General features: G+C 45.1%; 2 protein-coding genes across 4 annotated transcripts in view; one reads left to right on the top strand and one right to left on the bottom strand.

The window, feature by feature from the left end:
- Positions 1 to 2,846, bottom strand: part of PAN3 (poly(A) specific ribonuclease subunit PAN3) — a 58,099-nt gene extending 55,253 nt beyond the window's left edge. For all 3 annotated transcript variants that reach the window (XR_009557504.2, XM_035114556.3, XM_035114555.3), the window contains exon 1: positions 1,303 to 2,846. Coding sequence is in view for 2 of the 3 variants with exons in the window: in XM_035114556.3 (XP_034970447.2) it covers positions 1,303 to 1,753 (451 nt within the window). In the remaining variant the exon portion in view is untranslated. The remainder of the gene's footprint in view (positions 1 to 1,302) is intronic.
- A 4,894-nt stretch (positions 2,847 to 7,740) lies between these two features.
- The window catches only part of FLT3 (fms related receptor tyrosine kinase 3), a 51,079-nt gene continuing 34,608 nt past the window's right edge, over positions 7,741 to 24,211 (top strand). The window contains 1 exon segment of the mRNA XM_035116308.3: positions 7,741 to 7,825. Coding sequence (XP_034972199.3) covers positions 7,771 to 7,825 — 55 coding nt within the window. The 5' untranslated portion in view covers positions 7,741 to 7,770.

Genomic DNA, 24,211 nt, shown 5'->3' on the forward strand with positions numbered 1-24,211 from the left:
GCAACCATTCTAGCAATTGTAGGAAACTGCAGGTCATACCTGCAGTCTACCCTGCTTGAATTAGACAGGTACACTGCTAGTGACAGTCAATTATTTGCAGAGATTCTTTCCTTAGGAATGTTTCATCTTGAACATTCTACCAAAAAAGGAAATTTGTACCAGTCACTTTTTGTGTAATGTGTGCATGAGAAAATAGGTACTAAAGAACTCTTGTTTTTATTTATTCCTCTGAAAATTTGAACCAGAACATTTTTATTTACCTTTTATTCATTTCTTCTAACAGTCTGCAGGTGATTGAGATTTCACATTAAAACATTTGATCAAATCTAGAGCTGTAAGCACAAGTTGACACGAAGAGAGCAGAGAAACCTACAGCTTTGTTGACAGGAAGTGCATGACAAGTCGTCAAGCCACACTTCAAAATATCTCCCAACAAGCTTTGTTGATTCATTTTTACATAGTGCTGACTGATTAGCAGCATCTTCCCATCAAATAACTCGAGGTGTTACAACAGTGTTTGTTTCATCACATCTGGAACACTTGCAGAAGGAGCTAGTGGTGCTTTTGAGAGTGGCAGGGGAGCCAGGTCAAGTTCTCACAACTTATATTCTCAAGCAGTACTCCACTCCATTGGAGCACAAAAAAACCACATTATAGAAGTGGGCAAAAGCTGACAGACCAGCATTACGAACCCAAACCCAGGATACATTTGGTGGATTCCGAGCATATGGGTGCTGCACTAAGCTATCAATTCTGTCTGGATTTTCTGAACCGGCAAGAAATTGTGTCTCCCACAACTGCTTTACTGTTTATCCTCCTTAGCAGCTGGTTTTATTTTTAAGTCGTTCTCTATCATACACTCCCCACCAACATACTTAGTTCCAGTCTCCTTACCATTATATACAGTATATCTCTCACCACACCCCTTTTTGTCACTTTCCCCCAAGAATCTCTGTGTGTGTTTGTGCACATCTATTTCCTATCAGGATTCACGCGACACCCCCTTACTCTACCTGCCATGCGGGCGAGGGAGCAGCATTAAATAGCTTCGCCCTCTCCCGTTTTCAACACATTTTACCTCACATGTAGGTGGTTTCCAGTTCCTCATGGGAAGCAGGAAAACGGCCTCCTTGAGCCACCCTCCTAACGCCCACCCTCTTCCCGAGCATCTTGCCTGACACAGCCCGGGCTCCTCCGTGGGAAGGCCGTGGAGCCTGGGCCTGGGGCCAGAGACTCACCTGGAGCCTTTCCCGGTCCCTCCCTCCCTCCCCGCCTCGATGCTCCCCGTAGCCCCGCACTCACTGGCCAGCCGGGGCCCGTCCAGCCCCGCTCCGCCGCCTGCTCCGCCGTGGCCGCATCCTGCGCCTCCTCCCAACAGCTCGGGGGGTTTCTTAGGCCCCGCCACGGGCGCCGCTGCCCCATGCCCAGAGTAACCGCCGACGTGCCCGGGCGAGGCGGCCACGGCCGGGGCAGTGGGGCCCGGAGGGAGCCCGAGCGGGAGCCCGCCGAGGGCCACAGGGGGCGGAGGCCCAGGGCAGGCGGCCGAAGCTCCGCCGGGCTCCTCGTGCAGGAACTGGCACTCCTCGCCGTAGAAGCACGTCTTGTCTTTCGCGTAGTAGCGGCAGAACTTCAGCTTCACCCCGACAGGAGCCGCCGCGGCCGCCGGCCCAGGGGGCGGCCCGACCGCCGCAGCCGCCACCGCGGCAGCAGCCGCCACCACCGGGGAGGAGCAAGGGATCCCGCCGCTGTTCATGGCGGCCGCTACAGCAGCACGGGCAGGGCCGAGGCCGCCTCCGGAGGCACCGCCGCTGCCGGCCGCAGCACCATTGGGGGAGAGGCGGGCGGGCGGGCGGCGGCAGGAGCCCGGGTACGGTCGCCGCTGTCACAGCCCCGAGTTCCGGCGTCGGCGGGGGGCAAGGGCGCGCGGAGAGGGCCGCGGGCGCTTCTCTCAAGTGGGTCGGACGAGCCCGCCGAGGAGTCCGAGGCGAGGGATGGGCCCGCGGCGGACGCGGGAAGCTGGGCCCTCGGCCAGGCTGATTGATGGTCCGGCGGCGGCGGCGGCGTTGTTTATTCCATTTTCCTCTTCCTGAGCCGCCTCCTCGGTGCGCCTGCGCCGCACAGGCGCCCGCTGGGTAATCCGGGCCTGGAGCAGGCGGAGGCCCAGCCCTTGCGAGGGAGGAGGAGGAGGCGGGGAGAGAGAGAGAGGCAGAGCAGGTTTCTACCGTCACAAACGGCGCTGCTCCCATTTCACGGCCTTCGAAGCCCGCTTTTTGCGATTTCTCACGGGCAGTACTCTCGTTAGGGTCCGCCGAAGTCCTCTTCTGCCGTTTCCTTCGCCCAGGATAGCCAAACACTTCGCCGCCTCGGGACAAGCTCTTCGTGCTGAGCTGGGCTTTAGTCCGAGGATAGGGAAGTGGCGGCCTCCCAGCTGTTGTCGGGCTGCTGGTCTCCTTCTCCCTAACTGTTGGGCTTGCTGGCTGCGGCTGGTGGTGGGAGCTATGGGTCCACACGTTCCGCACCCCGGCTTTAATCCGTGAGCACGTGTGGCCCCCGGTTTTGCAGCAGCCACAATTAGGGCTAGGCAAATGCGTCGACTTTGGTTGCTCTCATTTTCTTATTTTCACCTTCTTTGTTCTCCGCATGGCCACATCAGTTTGTGATGTACGTGTGTATACATGCAGTTAAAAGTTCTCACAGTTAATTGGCATTTTAATGCGAATTTATCCTAATGGAGTTGTACGCAATTTTCCCTAAAACATTATTAGTGTAGCTGTATAATATTTCAGTAATATATTCTACAAGCTTTAAAACATACTGGGTGCACACCTAAAAATACAAGGTATGTATGGCTGAGATCAGTGTTGCTTTTATTTATATACCACATTTTACGTTTATATATTATGCTCAGGGCCTTTTTCCACAGAACTGATAAAAATATAACAACCCACAGTATCTCAATACAATAAACACATTCATAATAATAAGGGAAAGAATTGTCCATTCAATAAGTTCATCAAAATATAGGCATGGCAACAATCAAGCCAGTTGCCTAAATCAATTACAGTACTTGATTATAAGAATATTACAAATAGCTGATGAATCATAGAATCATAGAGTTGGAAGAGACCACAAGGGCCATCCAGTCCAACCCCCTGCCAAGCAGGAAACACCATCAAAGCATTCCTGACAGATGGCTGTCAAGCCTCTGCTTAAAGACCTCCAAAAAAGGAGACTCCACCACACTCCTTGGCAGCAAATTCCACTGCCGAACAGCTCTTACTGTCAGGAAGTTCTTCCTAATGTTTAGGTGGAATTTTCTTTCTTGTAGTTTGAATCCGTTGCTCCGTGTCCGCTTCTCTGGAGCAGCAGAAAACAACCTTTCTCCCTCCTCTATATGACATCCTTTTATATATTTGAACATGGTTATCATATCACCCCTTAACCTTCTCTTCTCCAGGCTAAACATACCCAGCTCCCTAAGCCGTTCCTCATAAGGCATCGTTTCCAGGCCTTTGACCATTTTGGTTGCCCTCTTCTGGACACGTTCCAGCTTATCAGTATCCTTCTTGAACTGTGGTGCCCAGAACTGGACACAGTACTCCAGGTGAGGTCTGACCAGAGCAGAATACAGTGGTACTATTACTTCCCTTGATCTAGATGCTATACTCCTATTGATGCAGCCCAGAATTGCATTGGCTTTTTTAGCTGCTGCATCACACTGCTGACTCATGTCAAGTTTGTGGTCTACCAAGACTCCTAGATCCTTTTCACATGTACTGCTCTCAAGCCAGGTGTCTCCCATCCTGTATTTGTGCCTTTCATTTTTTTTTTGCCCAAGTGTAGTACTTTACATTTCTCCTTGTTAAAATTCATCTTGTTTGCTTTGGCCCAGTTGTCTAATCTGTTAAGGTCATTCTGAAGTGTGATCCTGTCCTCTGGGGTGTTAGCCACCCCTCCCAATTTGGTGTCATCTGCAAACTTGCTCAGGATGCCCTCAAGCCCATCATCCAAGTCATTGATAAAGATGTTGAACAAGACTGGGCCCAAGACAGAACCCTGTGGCACCCCACTAGTCACTACTCTCCAGGATGAGGAGGAGCCATTGATGAGCACCCTTTGGGTTCGGTCAGTAAGCCAGTTACAAATCCACTGAATGGTAGCATTGTCTAGCCCACATTTTACCAGCTTCTTTACAAGAATATCATGGGGCACCTTGTCAAAGGCCTTGCTGAAATCAAGATAGGCTACATCCACAGCGTTCCCTTCATGAAACTATTCCTAACTACCCTGTTTCTCATATTTTAAGACATACCCATAAAATAAGACATAGCAGGATTTTTAAGCATTCAAGGAATATAAGCCATACCCCGAAAATAAGACATAGTGATAGGCGCAGCAGCAATGCTGGCCGCGGCAGGAGGAGGAGGAAAAAAATAAGACATCCCTTGAAAATAAGCCATAGTGTGTTTTTTTGAGGAAAAAATAAATATAAGACATGTCTTATAATATGAGAAACACGGTATTGTAATTCCAAGTTACTTTGCTCCATCTGTTGTCCTCTCATCTTTTCACAGGTTCTGGCGTCTGTTAAGTGGTGGGGATGTTATTTAGCATTTTGGCAACTTGGGTACGACATCACACAATTGGTTCCTTTTTTTTTGTCACCACACAAAACTACACCACACAGGTGTAGTTTGTGCACCTGATAGTCCTCTGGCCTATCAGGTAGTTTAATGGCTTGTTGAGCTTATTAAGCCCTTGTTACTGCTCTTAACAGCTGTTCCTCCTTAGGTTGCTTCATCTCCTGCTTGCCTTTCAGTGGGGTGAGGATCCTGGATTCCCACTGCTCTGTAGCAACCATTATACTCTTCACATGCCTGCTCAAATTGCCATTGAGATTTCTTGTTGGTTGCTTGGCCCTTTTGAGCTCTCTACAGTTTCATCCCCTGGGGTTATTTGGCAATACAAACAGAGAAAGGGAAAAGGTGCCTGCAAAAATGTTGATAAGGATAGAAGTTGGAGTGAACAACTAGGGTTTCTTGAACTTTCAGCCTGATTTGTTTGCAGAGATTAGAGACGGTGGCTATGTAATGAGCATTCGTCCCAATTTGTAGATACTGTAGGTTAGAATCAGGTCACAGCCACACCAGGCCTTTAAAGCACATTTCTTCCCCCCCCCCCCAAAGAATCCTGCAAACTATAGTTTACCTCTCAGAGCTACAATTCCCCTTATCCTTAACCAAATGTAGTTCCCAGGTTTCTCAGGAAGGCTTGCACTGTCATGTCACACAAGTGCCATCCTACAGTTTCAAGTTTTTTTTTCCTCATCAGAAGTCTGATCTTTTGGGAAATCATGTTTGTTCTGCAAGAGCTACAAATCAGCTTTAATTATGGAGCCTGAATTTGCCAGGGTGTGATTGAATCCCACTCAGAATTAGTGGCAGTTTTGAAGCGCCCTAGGATAGCCTGTGACTTAGGACCAGCTAGGTGACTATCAGGCATTGGGGATCCAATCCAAATCAGTGCTTGGCAGGCGAGCGCTTCCGGACTGCCACTGTTTTCAGGTGCTGGTCAATCACATCCCTGATATGCACTAATAACTATCTCACTTCTCCAAGCAATAGTCCTCATCTAGCCAAAATGACACCATCTATACAGACAAGAGAGAGTTATCAGCAGGTTTGGGGAAACCTGAAATTTTTTAGAAATATAAAAATGTTTCCTTAAGGCAAGCGGAATGAGAACTGAGCATTCTCAGTGACCCTGGAATGCTGTGTGACTCTGGGGAGGGAGGACAAACCAGGTGGGAGGGCAAATGGTATGGAGTATGCCTAGAAGAAGACATGACTGACTGATTGAACAGCGAATAGGAGCACTCCACACCTCAAGATTTTGTTGCAGGACATGCTCATTTACTTTCTGAAAGCCATTCAGAGAATTGCGAACAATGTGGCAAGCACTTTGTCGTAATTTGGCCTTCAATCCCTAGCAAGGAGAAATTCTGTTGGAAGAGAAGTTCAATGTGCTAGATGGGCTACAAATTTTCACAGCGAAAATATTTCTGCAAACCAAACTGCTTTTAAAACCTATCCACGCATACCACAGAGTGGCGTGCTACTTCCACTCAAGCACCATGTTCATTGAAAATATTGTTCGTGCCAAAAAAACAAAAGACGAGAAACCTACTTTGGTTGGATGTTAAATGCCTTTCACTATCGACTTCTGCTCAGCAGATAAGCGCAATCAAAGGTTGTGGTCCTCAAACCATTTCCCCTCCAGAATAGGGCTGTAGAAATTAATGACATCTCAGGTGGATTCACACTTTCATTTCCCTTATCAGAATACTTTGTGAGTTATCCACAATAACTCATACAACCACAAGTGTCAGTGAGCAATTTCTGGAAGCTTACATAGATATACCACATCAATGAGAAGCAGCTGTAGGCAACTCTTTTATATACGTATGTGTGTGAGTCTGTAGGTGTGTTCCTGTGTTAACAGATCTATGGTATGGAGATAGCAAAACTGCAGAGTTTGGATGTGTAAAATAAATCCACCCTAAGCAGTTGACGACTGACATCTTACGGGAGGAAGGACCTGTTACTCTCCATATTTTGTTGTGGTTAAATTTGTTACTTGCGCTTCACCAGCAGGTCCCAAGGAGCGTTACAACAACTTAAAATTCAAAGCAGTTAAAACAGATTGCAATAACAGGGATATGGTGGACCCCGAAAAAACATGTCTCAGATATCAAAGACCAGGGAAAAGAGGGGTGTCTTCTGCATTTGCTGGCAGCTCTAGAGTGAAGAAGCCAGACGCATCAACTCGGGGGCTGTCACAGAGAATGCCCTCTCCTGGCCCATGATTCCTCAAACTTCTGAGGGAGGTGGAACTACCAAGAGGTCTCCTCTTGTTGGACGCCATCACCTTCAGCCAACATGGTGAATAGTCAGATTGTGTTTTAGTCCAGCAATTTTTGGAAGTTCTCCACTCCTCTCTTACAGCCTTGTCCAGCATCCCATTCAACTAGGATACCTGGATTTAAATGTGCTTGGTCAATGAGAGAAAGTTAGTTTCAGTTCAAGGGTCCTGATTTAAGTGGGGTTTTGGACTTTAGCCCAAATTTAGCTACAGTGGGGGGGAGTATTTGATCCCCTGCTAAATTTCCCCACTTGTCCTGGAGTGGCCTAGCCAGTCTCCAGACCTTAATCCCATCGAAAATCTCTGGAGGGAGCTGAAGGTTCGAGTAGCTATACATCAGCCTCAAAATCTGCAAGAGGATCTGCAAAGAGGAGTGGGACAAAATACTTCCTGATATGTGTGCAAATATGGTGGCCACCTACAAGAAACATCTGACCTCTGTAATTGCCAACAAGGATTTTGCCACCAAGTGCTAAGTCATCTTTTGCAAAGGGATCAAACACTTATTTCACTCATTATAAAGCGCATCCATCTCTGACTTTTGTCTTCTGGGTTTCTGGGGTGGTTTTTCCTGTTGTTGTTATGTCTCTCACAGCTACAAGAAACCTACCATTAAAATAGGACTGGTCATTTCTTCTTCAGGGGGCAAATGGGCAAATTTAGCAGGGGATCAAATACTTTCCCCCCTCACTGTATGAGGCCTCTTCAGGGCTCTTCCTAAAACAAAAACTAAAAAAAAACCTGTTTGGTTCATGGCTCCCCCCCCCCCCCGCTTTTTTTGAAGAAGTGGTTTACGGTACACAGGCTGCAGTTTCAGACCCTGAGCTCTAACAGAAACACACCACAGCTATGAGCATGCATCAGGCAGGCACCTGGGCCAGCAGAAGCCAACTTCAGCTGCTTGGTAAGCATAACCACTGACTTCAGTGGAACCAGGATGAATGTTATGGCCTCCTGCATTCATTCCCTGCCTCTCCAAACTCTTCTTTCCCCCATTCCCTGTTTTTCTACTTCCTTTCCCTCCTGTCTCCTTTCCCTCCTCCCCTTCCATTCTCCTTGCTGCACCTTTACCTTTCACTTCTCTCAGTTTCCCCTAACTAGAGAGAAAGGTTTTGCCAACACAATGGATGCGTAAAGGCTACTGATTGCTTACGAAAGAGGTACCGGTACTAGAAAAGCTTCTCCTGGCACAGTTGCAGTGGAAACCTGTCAAAAGGCAATGGGACCAATGTTTTCGTAAGGAAGAATGGAAGTGGTGATTCATTATCAGCAGTGGCCAACTTGGGGCTTTCGAATTTCAGCAGCAATGCCGAAATTCAGCACTTCTTGCACTCCATTCTGAGTCCTTGTTGTGGTGCCCCCTGCAGCACCCAGTGCAGGCAAACTGGTCGTGCACCTCTGCTCTCAGATTAGATTTGGGCCTCCCGATTTTGTTGGATTCCAGCTTCCATCAGCCCTAGCCAGCATGACCAATAATCGTAGAGGATGGGAGTTGTAGTCCATCAACATCAAGAGGGACACAGGTTCCCAAACCAAGCCTTGGAGCATTATCAGAAACATGATTTTTCAATCTATAGCAGTGTTTCCCAAACTGGTCCCTGAGCTTCATTTAGGTGGTCCATGGCATGTCCACATTAAATATTCATAGTGATTCTCAATTGTATTTTTACTCCTTTATTTCTTCTGTTTACTTTAATTGTATTACAATTTGAATTCATTGGAATTGGGAGATAATCAGAATTCTTAGGGCATGGAGTGCCACATGCAAGCTGCCACCATAGAGATCAGATCCACACCATACATTTAAAACACATGACTTACCCCAAAGAAACCTAGGAACTATAGTTTGTTAAGGGTGCTGGGAATTGTGAGGGGTAAGCTACAATTTCCATGGTTCCTTGAAGGGGCGGGAAATGTGTTTTAAATGTGTGGTGTGTACACAGTTGTTGAAGGGTGATGTAAGACCTAATGTGTATTGCTATTAACCTTATTACTGGGTTTTGGAGGGGGAACCCATGTGAAATTCCAATGGACTCCAGTGGAACTCTAGTGCAGAGTTAAAATATCACATGTATTTTGTTACAAGGGAGAAAGCAGACAATCTCCGGTCCCCTAGTTTAGCCATCCCATTCTCTCTGGTGCTGCTGAAATATAGGTGCTAAAGAGTAACAAAATTGGTTTACCAATCTTAAGAGTCTTCATAAAAAAGTACTGAATCACCTTCTTGGCATGTTGTCAAAGTTGAAGGTTTCAGAGCCAGACAGCAATAAAACCAAGCAGGTTTTGCAGTTATTGCGGTATAATGAGCTGTTGTCTTGTGTGCACATGTGCTCTAAGCATCACGTGCAAACGTTAGTTACTACCGTGTTGTCCTCTCACATGTACATGGGTGTGTGAGTGGGTGTGCTGTGAATGTGGATGCGTCCTCACTTGGCCAACACAGTGAGATCTCTCCCTAACTGGTGGCAACATTCAGTGTGAAGGACTGAGGGGGAAATGGGAGCCGCTCATGTAGGTCAACAAGACAAGATTCATTTAAGATATAACTTGTTACTGTCACTGAAATGTCTGAGACTGAGTTGATAATTATTTTTCCTTTTAACTCAACATCTTGCTTCATGAATTTGCCTGTCCCATTCAGCAGAACGATTGCACTCTCAAAAGCATACCTGAGCATGCTTAGGCATTGAAGAGCTGCCAACAGTGCTAAATTAGAAAACATCCAGAGGCAGAGACAAGTTTGATCCTGACTATTATCACCACCAACACACACACTTTTGCAAAACAAACAGCATGGTTCTGTGAAGTTAATTCCCACTGAGATTAACCTGGTACAGTACATACAGAGATAATTCCTTGATACAGCATGGGGATTTCCATTCCCAGTGCGATATAACATGGAGCCAATGTTAAATGCACACCCACCACGTTGCATGATATTTATATTTAGGATGGAGGTCTTGTATTATTCTAAAAGGGTAGTAGTATATGTTGTGTAGGTATATTGCAATAATGGAACGTTTGATGTAATATCCATAATATATCTCTTTAAAAGATAGGATTAGCATGTCAGTCTCTGCTGGGTGTTATTATAAGTACTGTATGTTGTTGTTGTTTAGTCGTTTAGTCGTGTCCGACTCTTCGTGACCCCATGGACCATAGCACACCAGGCACTCCTGTCTTCCACTGCCTCCCGCAGTTTGGTCAAACTCATGTTCGTAGCTTCGAGAACACTGTCCAACCATCTTGTCCTCTGTCGTCCCCTTCTGTATATTCCTGCGTATAAGACTACTTTTTAACCCAGGAAAATCTTCTCAAAAGTTGGGGGTTGTCATACGCCGGGTCATATTTCTTATACGGTGGGTATATCCCAAACACTATATTTTAACTGGAAAAGTTGGGGGTCGTCTTATATGCCCAGTCGTCTTATACGCTGGAATATACGGCAGTTAAATATGAAGCTGGCAATGTTATTGGAAGGAAAGCAAAGTCTTGTTTAGGGCGATAGGTCTTTTGGAGCTGTAATGGATGGAATGTATTTTAAATGTTAAATTTCTTTTTTAACCATTGCTACTTGAATACTTGGCTAGGTTAGGAATTTCATGGTCAATATTTAGAAACTGGTTATGACTATAACACATCTTTTTTATTCTATTATTTATTTATTTATTTATTTATTTATTTATTTATTTTATATACCTAGAGGTTTCAGGGCGGTTTACAAACAAGACCACAACATATAAAATCAAACCAAAAACAATACCCTCCCCCCCAAAAAAGAACCACATTCTAAAAGGGTGTTGGATATCAATAAGATCAACAAAAGGCCTGGTTAAAAAGGAACGGTTTTGCCTGGCGCCTAAAGCTGTATAATGAAGGTGCCAGGCAAACTTCCCTGGGGAGAGCATTCCATAGACAGGGAGCCACTGCAGAGAAGGCCTGTTCTCGTGTTGCCACCCTCTGGACCTCTCAAGGAGGTGGCACACAAAGGAGGGCCTCGGAAGATGATCTCAAGGTCTGGGTAGGTTCATATGGGAAGAGGCGGTCCTTGAGGTATTGCGGTCCTGAGCAATTTAAGGCTTTATAGGTCAAAACCAGCACTTTGAATTGGGCCCGGAAACTAATTGGTAACCAGTGCAGTTGGACCAGGATCACTGTAATATGCTCAAACTGTCTTGCTCCGGTGAGCAACCTGGCTACTGAATTCTGCACTATTCATTTATTTACAATATTTATTTGCAACAGAGCAGCACAGAGTCAAAAGAAGTGGGTCCCACAAACCCAGACTATATTTGCAGTATTAGCAAATACTTAAAAAAATAAAATAAATACATGCATAATTCCTGTTACACATGTGCAAAGCTTCTTTGGCACTGTAAGAAGAGGTGCTGGATCAGGCCCATCTACTCCAGCATCCGATTCTCACAGTGGCCAACCAGTTGCCTTGGGAAGCCTGAAAGCAGGACCTGCTTGTGGTCCCCAGCTATTGGCATTTAGTCAGAAGCATACTGCCTCCAGCACTGGAAGTAGAAGTTACCCATGGTAGCTAATAGCCTTGGCAGAAGAAAGGGGCAGATCCACTGATGTCCCAGCATTGTGCACGCAGCGTGATGTGGAACCTTGTGCACACAGAAAATAACGTGTCTCAGCAGGGATAGTGAGGGTGGACCCATGACTCTGCCTCTGAGTGCCCAAGCAATAATTAATTACTTCCTCATAAATGACTAACCACTTTTTCCTCTTTGTGATCTCTGGCCTGCCATTTCTGCACCTGGAGATACTTATATATAGCAAGCAGTCTGTGGCGCATGTGCATCTCTGGAGAGGGTACAACCACAGGGAATCCCCATGCTGGACAAAATTATGATGGTGAATGTATAAATATTCATTTGTTCAAGCCAAGATTCCCAGCATGTTTTGAATTTGAATTGTCCTTCAGCAGGAAGGTTTTAAGAAACAGATGCATAAAATTACAAGTGTGCTTCCATGGGCAAGATTGCCAATAAGCTGGTCCGTGCAGTGGTGATGTCAAGCCCCACTGAGTTCCTCTTAAGGCAGAGTTCAAAACCAACCTGGGCTTACCAAGGAACATTTTATTTATTTTTACAGTTCAGGCTAGGCTGCAAAGGAAAAATTACTCATCTGGTGGCGTGATGGTGTCAGGTGATGTAGGTGGCCGCACTCACTTGTCTAAGTGGTCAATGGGGGAGCTCACTCTGGGTTAGAGCCCTCTTCATCAGTTGCAAATGGCTTTTGCAAAGTTGGGAGCAGGAGGTTGTGGTAGGTCTCCACTCTTCTAATGCCCCACCCACCCTTCTGTTCTGTAAACCATGAGAATGCTGTCAGAAAGTTGGGAGGTGGCAGCGGCTCATTGCTCTAATCCATCATTCACTCCCATACTAAAGCTGCAACCTGAATCCCATTTGCATGGAAGTAAGGCTCGCCGAATTCATTCTGATGTGGTTAGCATTGCACTGCAAGGAGACTTGCCAGTTGAAAACTGTTGTAAGCCCTGTTGAATTCAATAGGATTTACTTCCAAGTACTGTATACATGATTAGTTGGACAGTGTTCTCGAAGCTACGAACACAAGATTGACCAAACTGCGGGAGGCAGTGGAAGACAGGAGTGCCTAGCGTGCTCTGGTCCATGGGGTCACGAAGAGTCGAACATGACTAAACGACTAAACAACAACAACAACAACAACACATGATTAGGACACTGTGAGACAGAACATTGGAAGAAATGGACTCCTGGTCCAACAATCAGATGCTTCCCATTCTCACGTTGTCGTCTTGAATGTTCTAGCTTGACGTATGGGAAGGACTGGTTAGTCGTAGGTCAGAAGCGATTCTTTCCTTTCAAAGAGGAAGTCCGTAGGTGACTAAAATGACAAATAGTATCATTTCTTCAGTTGTTGTTGGGACCTTCTTAGAGTTGCATTTTCATTTCTCCATTGTGTGAGTGTCCTGCCACCGCCTACACACTTTCCTGGCTGGTAACGTATTGTAGGCTATGGTGCAGCATCATTGGCTAGGGTAGTGGCCTAATATCCTGAAAGCATTGTGCAGGGGTACCAAGACACCATTGCTTATATCCATGTTGATTAAAAGATGTTAAACCTTCCTTCAATATTTTATGGGACATCTGCATCTACCCTCTTAAACAACAGCAGTAACCTCCGGAATAAAGTACTGTACTGCAGTTCTGTACCGTCCACACTATTGACTGAAAACAATTCCTTTTCCACTTTAGTGCAGTGGTGGGGAACCTCCAGCCTGTGGGCCTATTTCGGTCCACCAGATCTTCCTCTTTGACCCATGAGGCCACTTCAGCCAAACCACATCAACCTGCCGTCCACCTGATGTCATATATGATGGCAAATGTAGGGCAGGTAAAGTGCCAAAAGAGGGTTTGCAAACACTGTGTATCATCTGATTGTTAGCACTCACATCTGCCTGGGGAAATGGATTACCTGACACTATTGTGATATCAGGTGATTGACAGGTGAGCAGCTCTGCGAACCTGCCAAGCTTGGCCCATGGGGGTGGGAGAGATTAGGATCCAGCCTGCTACCAGGATTCCATTTCCCATTCCTGCTTTAGTGCATCTGCACCTACTAAGATCAAATATTTTACTGCTGGAATTGTTGTTGGCAGCAGCAGCACCAAAGTGACCTCCCCAGGGCGCAAACCTAGGCACTTCCGGAAAAACCTGCTGCTATATCGTAAGGCACTTGTAATGTGCCCCCATCTCTGGGGAGAATTGATCGATAGAGAAGGACAACCTCTTCATGCAATAAATGCAGGAGGCGTAGTTCCATTCTGTAGTGGCAGCTTCTAAGGTTATGCACCAGATTTGGCAAAAGCCCAAGCCAAATTGGGCTGATTTGGGGGGTCTAAGGCTTTACCTCAAACCTAGACAGCATCTTAAAAAGTAGAGAGACATCACCTTGCCAACAAAGGTCCGTATAGTTAAAGCTATGGTTTTCCTAGTAGTGATGTATGGAAGTGAGAGCTGGACCATAAGGAAGGCTGATCACCGAAGAATTGATGCTTTTGAACTATGGTGCTGGAGGAGACTCTTGAGAGTCCCATGGACTGCAAGAAGATCAAACCTATCCATTCTGAAAGAAATCAGCCCTGAGTGCTCACTGGAAGGACAGATTGTGAAGCTGAGGCTACAATACTTTGGCCACCTTATGAGAAGAGAAGACTCCCTGGAAAAGATCCTGATGCTGGGAAAGATTGAGGGCACAAGGAGAAGGGGACGACAGAGGACAAGATGGATGGACAGTGTTCTCGAAGCCACCAACATGAGTCTGACCAAACTGCGGGAGGCAGTGGAAGACAGGAGTGCCTGGCGAGCTCTGGTCCATGGGGTCACGAGGAGTCGGACATGACTAAACGACTAAACAACAAAGGCTTTACCTGAGATGGGTGGAGTAAGGCCATGGGTAAGGTCATCCAGAGCTATCTGGAGTTGTTGATGGGGTGGGGTGGAGGGCTTGGGCAGGAAAGAGAGGCAGGCGTCGGGCAGGATGGGTGGGAGCCATACAGCCCTAGTAGATTCTTTCTTCTGGTGATGACTAAGCCGGGGATACTTGTTGGTGACTAAGACCATATCAAATGCCTTAAAACTTAGAGGATATTACGATAATTTAAAATTAGATCTCATACCTAACAGTCAACATTTGCAAATATTTCAGAATTAACGTCTGACCTTTTTATTAAAAAAACAACAACAACCATAGTTGAACATTTTCAGATTTTGCTTTACTTCAATTTAACTTTGCAGGCTACTTTAAGAAAAACTACATCAAATATCCTATCCCCTTCTAAATGCGTGGGAGGGGAGGGTGTTATTGGTTCAGTTTTTCTCTTGCTTTTATTATGCATTTTATGCTTTTATCTTGCATTTTTATGCTATGAGATCTATGGATGAAAGGCAGTATACGAATTTAATAAATAGTAATAATTGTTAGTGGTTTTTTAAAATAAGTCTTGTTAAGGCATTTGAAAAAAACAGGATATAAAGGCTTTAAAAATGTAACTATGGCATTTTTTGCTGAAGCGAAGCATACCCAGCTGGCAATATCAAGTATACAACCCAGAGCTTCTTGAAAGAGAAGAGGTGGAATATAAATAACATAAATGTGTCGATCTCCCAGATTTAATGCTGTTATCTCTTCTCTTACACACAGATGAGGTGTCTATATCCAGCAGTGCTCATGACTGGAATGCTGAGAATAAAATTATAGGGGAAGAATATAAATTAGAAGTATTGTGACAAGGAAATCCAAAATTTGAGAAGGTTATTGAGAATTATTTCAGTTAGCAGTATATTTCAGTTAGCACTCCTGTATTAAATACCAGTCTGTATTGAAAATAGACTGTTTTGGACCCTATCTACAAATTGCCACCCATTGTTTCTCAGAGAATTGTGGTGGCATTTGTCTTTTGTAAGCAAGCATTACGAGGTGCTCATATGCACAATGAAGTGTTTTTTTATATTTTAAAAAGAGGAGGGGGTGGCAATTTTCTTCTCTCAATCTAGAGCTTGGTGTCCAGATCGAGTCTGCAAACAGTTTGGTTTGTGTCTTGAAAGTTCAGAGCTAGGTGACACTGTGTTTGAATGCATTTTTTGTAATAAACAAATGAAAGGTGCAGTACCGGGTACCAGTGGAAAGTTCTGCTGCATAAGTCCCATTGAAGTGAATGAGTACTCAAGAGTAGTACTGTGGCTTCTGTTTGCGTGTATGCGAACTTCACAGTGGATTGAGCCTTCGAAGCTTGCATAACTTGTCATTGAACGTTAAAAATAAGAAGTCTTTATGCTGTACATGAAGTCCTTCTGGAAGCATGAGATAGCTTTTGTTGAAATTCTACCCTTTCATTAGAAAACTGGATTCCAACGTTTCATTTGCATTTGAGGAAGAAACAAAACAGTGTAGCTGATGCCGACCTGGAGAGCTATGTTAAGTTCAGCGGAGAGGATCAAAGGCTTCAGACTGTCATGTCTGCAGCAAATTCCATGATGAAACCATGCAAAGCGAGTTTTATTATGGGTTGAACAGCATATTTTGCATATTTTGTGAAAGAGTCTTGATTCAAAGAGGTCAGAATTAGCATGGGGATTGCATAAGCTTCGCAGTCTGAAGCACTCCATGATTACAATGCCATACTTGCTTAGTCTAGACTTCAGATCGAATTTAGCACATAATATATACGAAAGTATTGGGCTTGCTGCACATAGAGGGCTTAAACTGGTTTTTTCCATTACCCATATCCATAACTCAAGCTTGCAACTTGTGCTGCTTAGATTGTGTGTTTGATTTTAAACTATTTATGTCCTGCTTCCTTTCCTGTGTTAGCATGATGCACTTGAGATCTATTGCACTATTATTCCATTTATTGTGGTTATTTTAACCATCATAGTCATATCAACCACATAATTATAATATATAATATAATATAATATAATATAATATAATATAATATAATATAATATAATATAATATAATATATAATATAATATAATATAATATAATATAATATAATATAATATATAATAATATACATTGATACAATATTGAAGAACAGTGTTTACCAGAATCTCTCTCTCTCTCTCTCTCTCTCTCTCTCTCTCTCTCTCTCTCTCTCTCTCTCTCTCTTTCTTTCATAAATGCAATCTACAAAAGATATATATTAAAATACAAATGGTTAAGAGGGCTAATACATTTAAAAGCATCCAGTTTTTTGTGTTATATCATTGCAATTTACCATATTAGCCTCAATAACATTTCTCCTCAGCTTTTTGGTTGGCACTGCAAATCTCATAACTCTGTCAGGAATTTGTCAGAATCAAACCACAAATATGTACTAATTTTTGCTTGAACATCACCATCAGGTACCTTACTTAACAATTTCAGAATAACCTTTGACCTAGATTTATTTATCTAGGGATTGGACAGTGCTATGTTCAGCACTATTCCACATTCAGAGTAGACAGTCAATATAAGATAGGAAATATGATTAGATCAGGAGCTATGGTCAATTGAAAATCTCTTGGTCTGTTGTTGAGGCAACAATAAACACCTGTTTGCCCTTGCAAGATTCTATTTTGCTGGCCATTTTGCACAGAATGCTAAGCCAAACCATGACTAAAAATAAACGAGCAAAAATTTGGTTGCTCAGAGCAAAAGGCATGGGGGTTTTACTCGTCCCCTTGCTCCCACTTCTCTACCCATAAGTAAGCCATGATTTGGCTTAGCCTTGTGTCTGAACCCAGGCTTATGGTTTGTCTCCCCCAAACAAACCAAAAGCAGTCAGCCAAGAGCAAACCTTGCCTATTTGTCATTGTTAGTAGTTTGGAGATCAAGTTTGGACTTAATCCTAAGGCAAACTATGGCTTAGCTGCAGGTCACAACAGCAAGACCAAAGAAGGAGTGCCCATGACCTGAAACTGGAAGAATTAAATTAATGAAATCATGCATCAAAGTCTGGAAACTTTGCAGCCACTTCATAACCTAAGGCAGGGCCTTCTTTTAAAAAAATTTCTTGCCTCTTGCTGCTAGAATAACTTCATAGCAACTTTATCAATACCTCCCCGACTCCACCCCAACATGCAATCACGGTTTGAAATATCATTGTGTGCCATACCAAAAATGAAAAATGCACATGTTGCTGTATATATCTTTCTGCCAAATGAGTCCTTATTTCTGTCCAGGGCAGGATAACACCTGCAGCCTGCATACTGGAAACAGAGACTCAGTGCTGGGAATGTGGCGTAGTTTTCATTCGTAGATCACAGAACCAATTTTCCGGTAGCCTTTTCTGTGACGTCTTTCAATACCATTTATCATTCTGTTCTTGGGTGTTGACTGACAACATGCTTTCTTAGTTTCTTGTCTTCCTTACTGTCTACTTTCTTTATCTGTCAGTGGTAATCCTTCTCCCCGCAGTCCGCCACTTTCCATATGAAGCTCCTCAAGGATCTGTCCTGAGTCATCTTCTCTCTTTATCTCATTCCTCTTAGTGCTATTATTTGTTTTGTCTGCGATCATTTCCATACCATCCACTTGCAGCTGCACACTCCTTCTCTTGGTTCGTGTTCATCTTCTCTTTTTTAAGATTTCTGCTTTTTTTGTTTTGTTATTTCTAACCAGATGTCTTCCCATGAACTTAAGCCTGGGTGTGGGGAACTGGTAGCCCTTCAGAGGCATTGCTGAACTGCAACTCCCATCAGCCCTAACCAGCAGCTTGTGGAGGCTGCTGGGAGTTGAAGTCCAACACCTGGAGGACTACAGGTTTCCCCATCCCTGCCTTAGATGCTGTCTTCCGAGTAGTTTTGTTTTGGGTCTACGGATGGAAGGATTTTTCAGTTTTGGTTCTCTCAATTTCTCATGTTTCCAGTTTCCAATTTGGTTCTCTACATTTTTCAGCAACTTGCAAATGTGTGTGTGTGTATATATGTGTGTATGAAAAATAATCATGAACATTAGCACCTTAGTGCGACTTTTACCCAATAAACACATTTATGCAGTTTTGACTAATGTACACATTTATGTTCCTTTTTATGCATACTTTCCTCTGATATATGTATTTTTGGAAACATTGGTTGGCTGGAGAACAGCATTGCAAAATTCACGTAAGTGCAAATTTCGAAGGATTGCTGTGTTTCACTTCTCATGTCTGCAGCAAATTCCATGATGAAACCATGTAAAGCAATTTTGATTATAGGTTGAACAGCATATTTTGCATTTTTGGTGAGGTCAAAATTAGCATCAGCTTCGCAGTCTGAAGCACTCAGAAAGTGTAGATTGGATAAATCCAGTTTTATATGCTAACTAAATCAAATTTCTCTCCCAACCCTACTTGGGACTCCCCCTCCACCCCAAGAAAACCATTTAAAAAAACCTAATTTTCATTGTAAGTCTTTTGTTTCATTTTACTGGTGGCTTGTTATCATTGTATAGATAATTAAATAATAAAAATAAAAATACAGATAGGAAAAGGAAGCTGGAGAGCTAAAACAGAGATGTTGCTGTGTTTTCCTTCCTCTGTGTTTGTGCTGTCTTCCTCCCTCTGGATTATGTGTTCTTATTATTCCTAATCCCCAGCCGTTCTTCTTTTAATCAGTCTACTCTCTCCTACTAAGATCCAACACTGGCGCCGATTCAGCCACGCACAAATCATACATCCACACTTGCACTCCTCCAGTGTACAACTCTTCCCGGCCCTCTGGCTTTCTGCCAGCTAAAGGGGCATTTCCAAAGAGACAGAGCCTGCTTTCCCCAATAGCACTGGCGCACAATGGAAATGGCATTTGCAACACCGACCGTGAGGTCAATGGGCATTGTGTTTTCCGGCATAATTTGCCTCATTGGTGGGCCATTGGGGGAAGTGGAGGCGACTATAAACAGCAGGCACCTAAAAGCATGGAGAAGATGTCGGAGGCAGGCAGGGCTTGTGTGGAAAGCTGCCCAAACAGATGCAAAGGAAGAATATCTCCATGAATAAATGAGAACAGAAGGAGTTGAGTTTCACAGCGAGGCAGAACCAAAATTTGAGTTTCACAAAAGGGGGCGAAGATATGGGCAAGATGCGGTTGTGTGCAGAATGTATTCATTTAAAAAATGAATTTCCCACCACCACTCAGAAAGGTTGACGGAAGCATTAATGCTGTGGAAAAGGAAGGCATTGCCGCTTGGACCTCCAGCCCAGGACTACAAGCTACTGAATATATGATAGCTTAGCATCCACCGCCTGAGGTAGACGGCTCACTTAACCTAATGATAGGGCTGGTCCGGCAATTGAACTGTCTCTTAAAGCATTCCATTATATTTGATTACTATTTTGTTGTTGTGTTGTTGCTTCAGTTTGGGTCCTTATGCCTTGCCCAGCTATCTCAAGAAGGTCTGACAAGAATGCAGAGTATTTAAAATGGTCCAGGTTGTTTGAATGAGCTTTTATTGGGGTTGTAGTCACCTAAATCATACTAAGAATGCTTTTATTGTATAGTTTTTATCCTTTTAAAGTTGTAAATTGCTTTGATATGCTTTAATGGTATAGGAATATCAGTCGTGTCTATTAATTTCAGTCTACTCTGAGCAGGACTGACATTAGAAGATTAATGGACCCAAATTAATGTTTTCTGTGCCAACTTTTAAACAACTGCTGAAAACTTCTTCTTTTTATTCTGCCAGGCCTGTGCAGGCAATGAAGAGTGCATCTTCCCACAATGGTTTGTTGGTTCTTAAAACGACAATGACAACAACAAACTTGCTTGCTTTTAAACCGTTTTTTTTTAGAATGCTTTTATTGTATAGTTTTTATCCTTTTAAAGTTGTAAATTGCTTTGATATGCTTTAATGGTATAGGAATATCGGTCGTGTCTATTAATTTCAGTCTACTCTGAGCAGGACTGACATTAGAAGAAAAACGCTTTAGGTTCAAATCTACTAACTGTAAGCCCGTTTGAATAGGTCAAAACCAAACGCAGAGCCCTTTTCTGTGGTTAGTTCCTTGTTTTTACTTCACTTTTCCATGTTCCTTATGTGTCATTTTTATCCTTTGGATTAGGATGTGGCTTTAAACCACAGGTAAGTGTAGTGCGGGTAAATAAATATACCTCAAACTGAGTACAAAGCAGGCATGTGGGAAGCGCAAATAAAGAACACAGCGGGAGACAGAATGTGGATCGGAAGGTGGCCCAGAATGAAAGCAGGCACCCCCTTTTATTGTAAAGTTTCAGAACTGTCAATGATTAACTAGAGGTGCATCCTTCATCCAATGACAAGTGGTCAACTCCAAAAGAGGTGAAATAAAAAAAATAAAAAAATTCCTTCAGTAGCACCTTAAAGACCAACTAAGTTTATATTTTGGTATGAGCTTTCGTGTGCAAAAGACCAACTGTGTATCTGAAGAAGTGTGCATGCACACGAAAGCTCATACCAAAATATAAACTTAGTTGGTCTTTAAGGTGCTACTGAAGGAATTTTTTTTATTTTGCTTCGACTCAGACCAACACGGCTACCTACCTGTATCCAAAAGAGGTGGTGTCCTTGCATAGGTCACATCCTGCCAACACCCCAAAACTCCACCATAGAGGAAGTGCCTGGTCCTCACATACTCCCCAGACCTCTCCCTGTCACATGCCTACTCCTTAAACATCCCCCTCCTCTCAATCCTGTGATCCTTGGGGTTTTTCCACCACTCTGCCATTTTCTCATTGTCTTTCTCCTCACCTGGGTCTGACCCTTCAGGTTTGGACTAGCCTCCCCTGTTCTAACCTGCTCTAACCGGTTCCATCAGGATCCTCCCAACTCTGGCCAGTCCAGTAGTGACCTGCTGCCCTCTAATGTCCCCCTGACCCAACTTGTGGATGCGTGTTTGTGCATACTGACGTACAGGAAGGTTTGCCAGCACTGTACGTTGTGTTTGACAGCTGAGGGTTTTGATAGCTAGCTTTTTATCTGATGCGGTTTGCCGACATCAATCTAAAATCAGTGCTACACAGGCACGACTTTATTTTCATTTTCCAGGAAACATTAACTATTTATTTATTACATCTATACCCCCCTTTCAGTCTCAGGAGTTCAATGTGGTGTACATGCTTCCCCCCCCTTTTAACTCAAACCAACCCTGTGAGGTAGGTTAGAGGTAGTGACTGCCGTAAGGTCACTAAATGAGTTTCATGACTGAGTGGAAGATTGAATCCTGGTATTTCCGGTCCTCGTCCAACCAGTACACCACCTTCAAGCCTATACTACTACTTATTATTATTATTTAAATTTGTATACACCCAAAGATCACAGGGCGGTTCACAACACTAATCAGGTCATATTGCATTGATCTTGTACCAGCGACTCAATGCCATTGCAGGTTACATTGGGACAGGCAGCGAACCTTTACAGAACACCGTCTCTTGAATTGTTTTACGCTTTCCCCACCTTTTACTCTTTTAAGCATTTTAAACAAGATTGTTTATGTTGATTTAAGTGTGTGTGTGAGAGAGAGAGACAGAGACAGAGACAGACAGACAGAGAGAGAGAGATTCTCATTGTAGAATGGCAGGATATATTAATGGCATTTAATTAGGTAAAGGTAAAGGGACTCCTGACCATTAGGTCCAGTCGTGACCGACTCTGGGGTTGCATGCTCATCTCACTTTATTGGCCGAGGGAGCCGGCGTTTGTCCGCAGACAGCTTCCGGGTCACGTGGCCAGCATGACAAAGCTGCTTCTGGCAAACCAGAGCAGTGTATGGAAACACCGTTTACCTTCCCGCTGTAGCGGTACCTATTTATCTACCCGTATATTCCGGCGTATAAGACAACTGGGCGTATAAGACGACCCCCAACTTTTCCAGTTAAAATATAGAGTTTGGGATATACTCGCCATATAAGAAATACGACCCGGCGTATAAGACGACCCCCGACTTTTGAGAAGATTTTCCTGGGTTAAAAAGTAGTGTTATACGCAGGAATATACAGTACTTGCACTTTGACGTGCTTTTGAACTGCTAGGTGGGCAGGAGCTTGGACCGAGCAACGGGAGCTCACCCCGTCGCGGGGATTCAAACCGCCAACCTTCTAATCAGCAAGTCCTAGGCTCTGTGGTTTAACCCACAGCACCACCTGCGTCCCTTGGCATTTAATTAATGGCACCTAAATTAATAATAGAACCGTGGAATTGCTGGAAGGGACTCCAAGGATCATCTGCTTCAACCCCCTTCAAGGCGGGAATTCCAACTGAAGAATCCCTGACAGATGGGCATCCAACTTTTCAAACCTCCCACCACCTTCCAAGGGAGTCAGTAGAATAAGGCAGTGACTGTTCCAATTCACCTTAGAAGAGGGGACAATTTAGATACCTGAAAGGTCAGGGTTCCAAATTGTACTGAGAACTCGACAAGTGGAAAGGCTCCCTGTTCCAGGCATTCACCATCCCTCTAATTCACGGGTGTTAAACACAAGGCCCGGGGGCCTAATCCGGCCCGCCAGACCTCGTCATGTGGCCCGCGTAGCCGCCGACAGTAGTTCTGGAGCCTGCGATTGGCCGAGGGTCAAAACCGGGGGCGGGGCTGCAGGCGGAGGCCGGGGCGCTGGAGCCGTGCTGACGGCCTTGGCCAGGGAATTTCAATTTCGAATGAGGCTGAGGGAGGCGGTGGCACAGCGGCCAGACGGGGAAGTGAGATGCAGGAGGAGGAGGAGGAAGCCCGCCAAGGAGGTAGGGAAGCCCTACAGGCGCCGCCGGCAAAGTTGGTGCCAGGACGGAGCAGCGCTGGATTTTTTTTTGGCGGGCTTTGCTGTTGTCTCCGAGAGCGAGTGAGGCGGCACTGGGGAGCCGCCGCCCGCCGCTTCCCTTCCTCTCCTCGGCTGCATCCGGGAGGTGGGCGAGTGAGCGGGCGAAAGGGACGTGGAGTGAGCCTGAGGGGGAAGCAGGCGAAGCGCAACAGCCGCTCTCTTGATGGAGCCGGGTTTCTCTTCCCTCTTCCCCCATTTTCTCCTCATAGACACTCGGGAGGGTGCCTGGCTTTTGCTCTGCCCCCCACCCCGAGCCGCCCTTTGGCTTCTCAGTTCCGGCGGAGCTGCTCCCCGGGGGGCGGCCGGGAGGGAGGCGGCGGCACGGGTTCCTGCTCTTCCCGCTCTGCCGCCGCCTCCTCTCAGCCCCTCGTGATGTAGGGCTCCAGATGGAGTCGCCTAGCGGTTTGAGTAGGTGGGAGGGGAATTTTTTTCGGGGGGGGGGGAGGTTTTCAAGCCTCCTCTGCCTGAAGTCCGGGTAGGGAGAGGCGGCGGCGAAGACGACAACAGCGCGGGTGGGGGAAGAGCAGCTCTGAGGCAAAGATGCACATCCGCTGGGGCTGCCGCCGCCTTCCTCCTCGGGAAATCCGCTGCCCTCCCTCAGCGCGAGGGGAAGGGACTCTGGCGCTGAGGAGGGAGGATGCAAAAGCAAAGCAGGGAGTTGGCGCTGCACCGCATGTTCCTGCCCCTCTCCAAAGCATGGCATGGGTTGCAGTGTGTGGCATCCTGCCTAGCGGGGTTTGGGTGTGCGCAGGGCGGGAGAGGGAAGCCCTCTTTCCATCTGCAGGTTTTTAATCCCAGCAGTGGCTTTCTCCTTCCTGCCGAAGGTTTAGTTGATCCCCACCTTTTGTTCAAATTTCCCTCGTTTACATCCCCTCCCACACACGCGCCACGACGCAGGAATGTGATCCGCGTGGGGGCGGGAATGAGCTTGCATTATTACAAAAAACAGTAATAATTGAATGCAGTGACAATAATTTATGATA

The sequence above is a fragment of the Zootoca vivipara genome, chromosome 4 (assembly GCF_965207765.1).
Source record: "Zootoca vivipara chromosome 4, rZooViv2.hap1.1, whole genome shotgun sequence".
Lineage (NCBI taxonomy): Eukaryota > Metazoa > Chordata > Lepidosauria > Squamata > Lacertidae > Zootoca > Zootoca vivipara.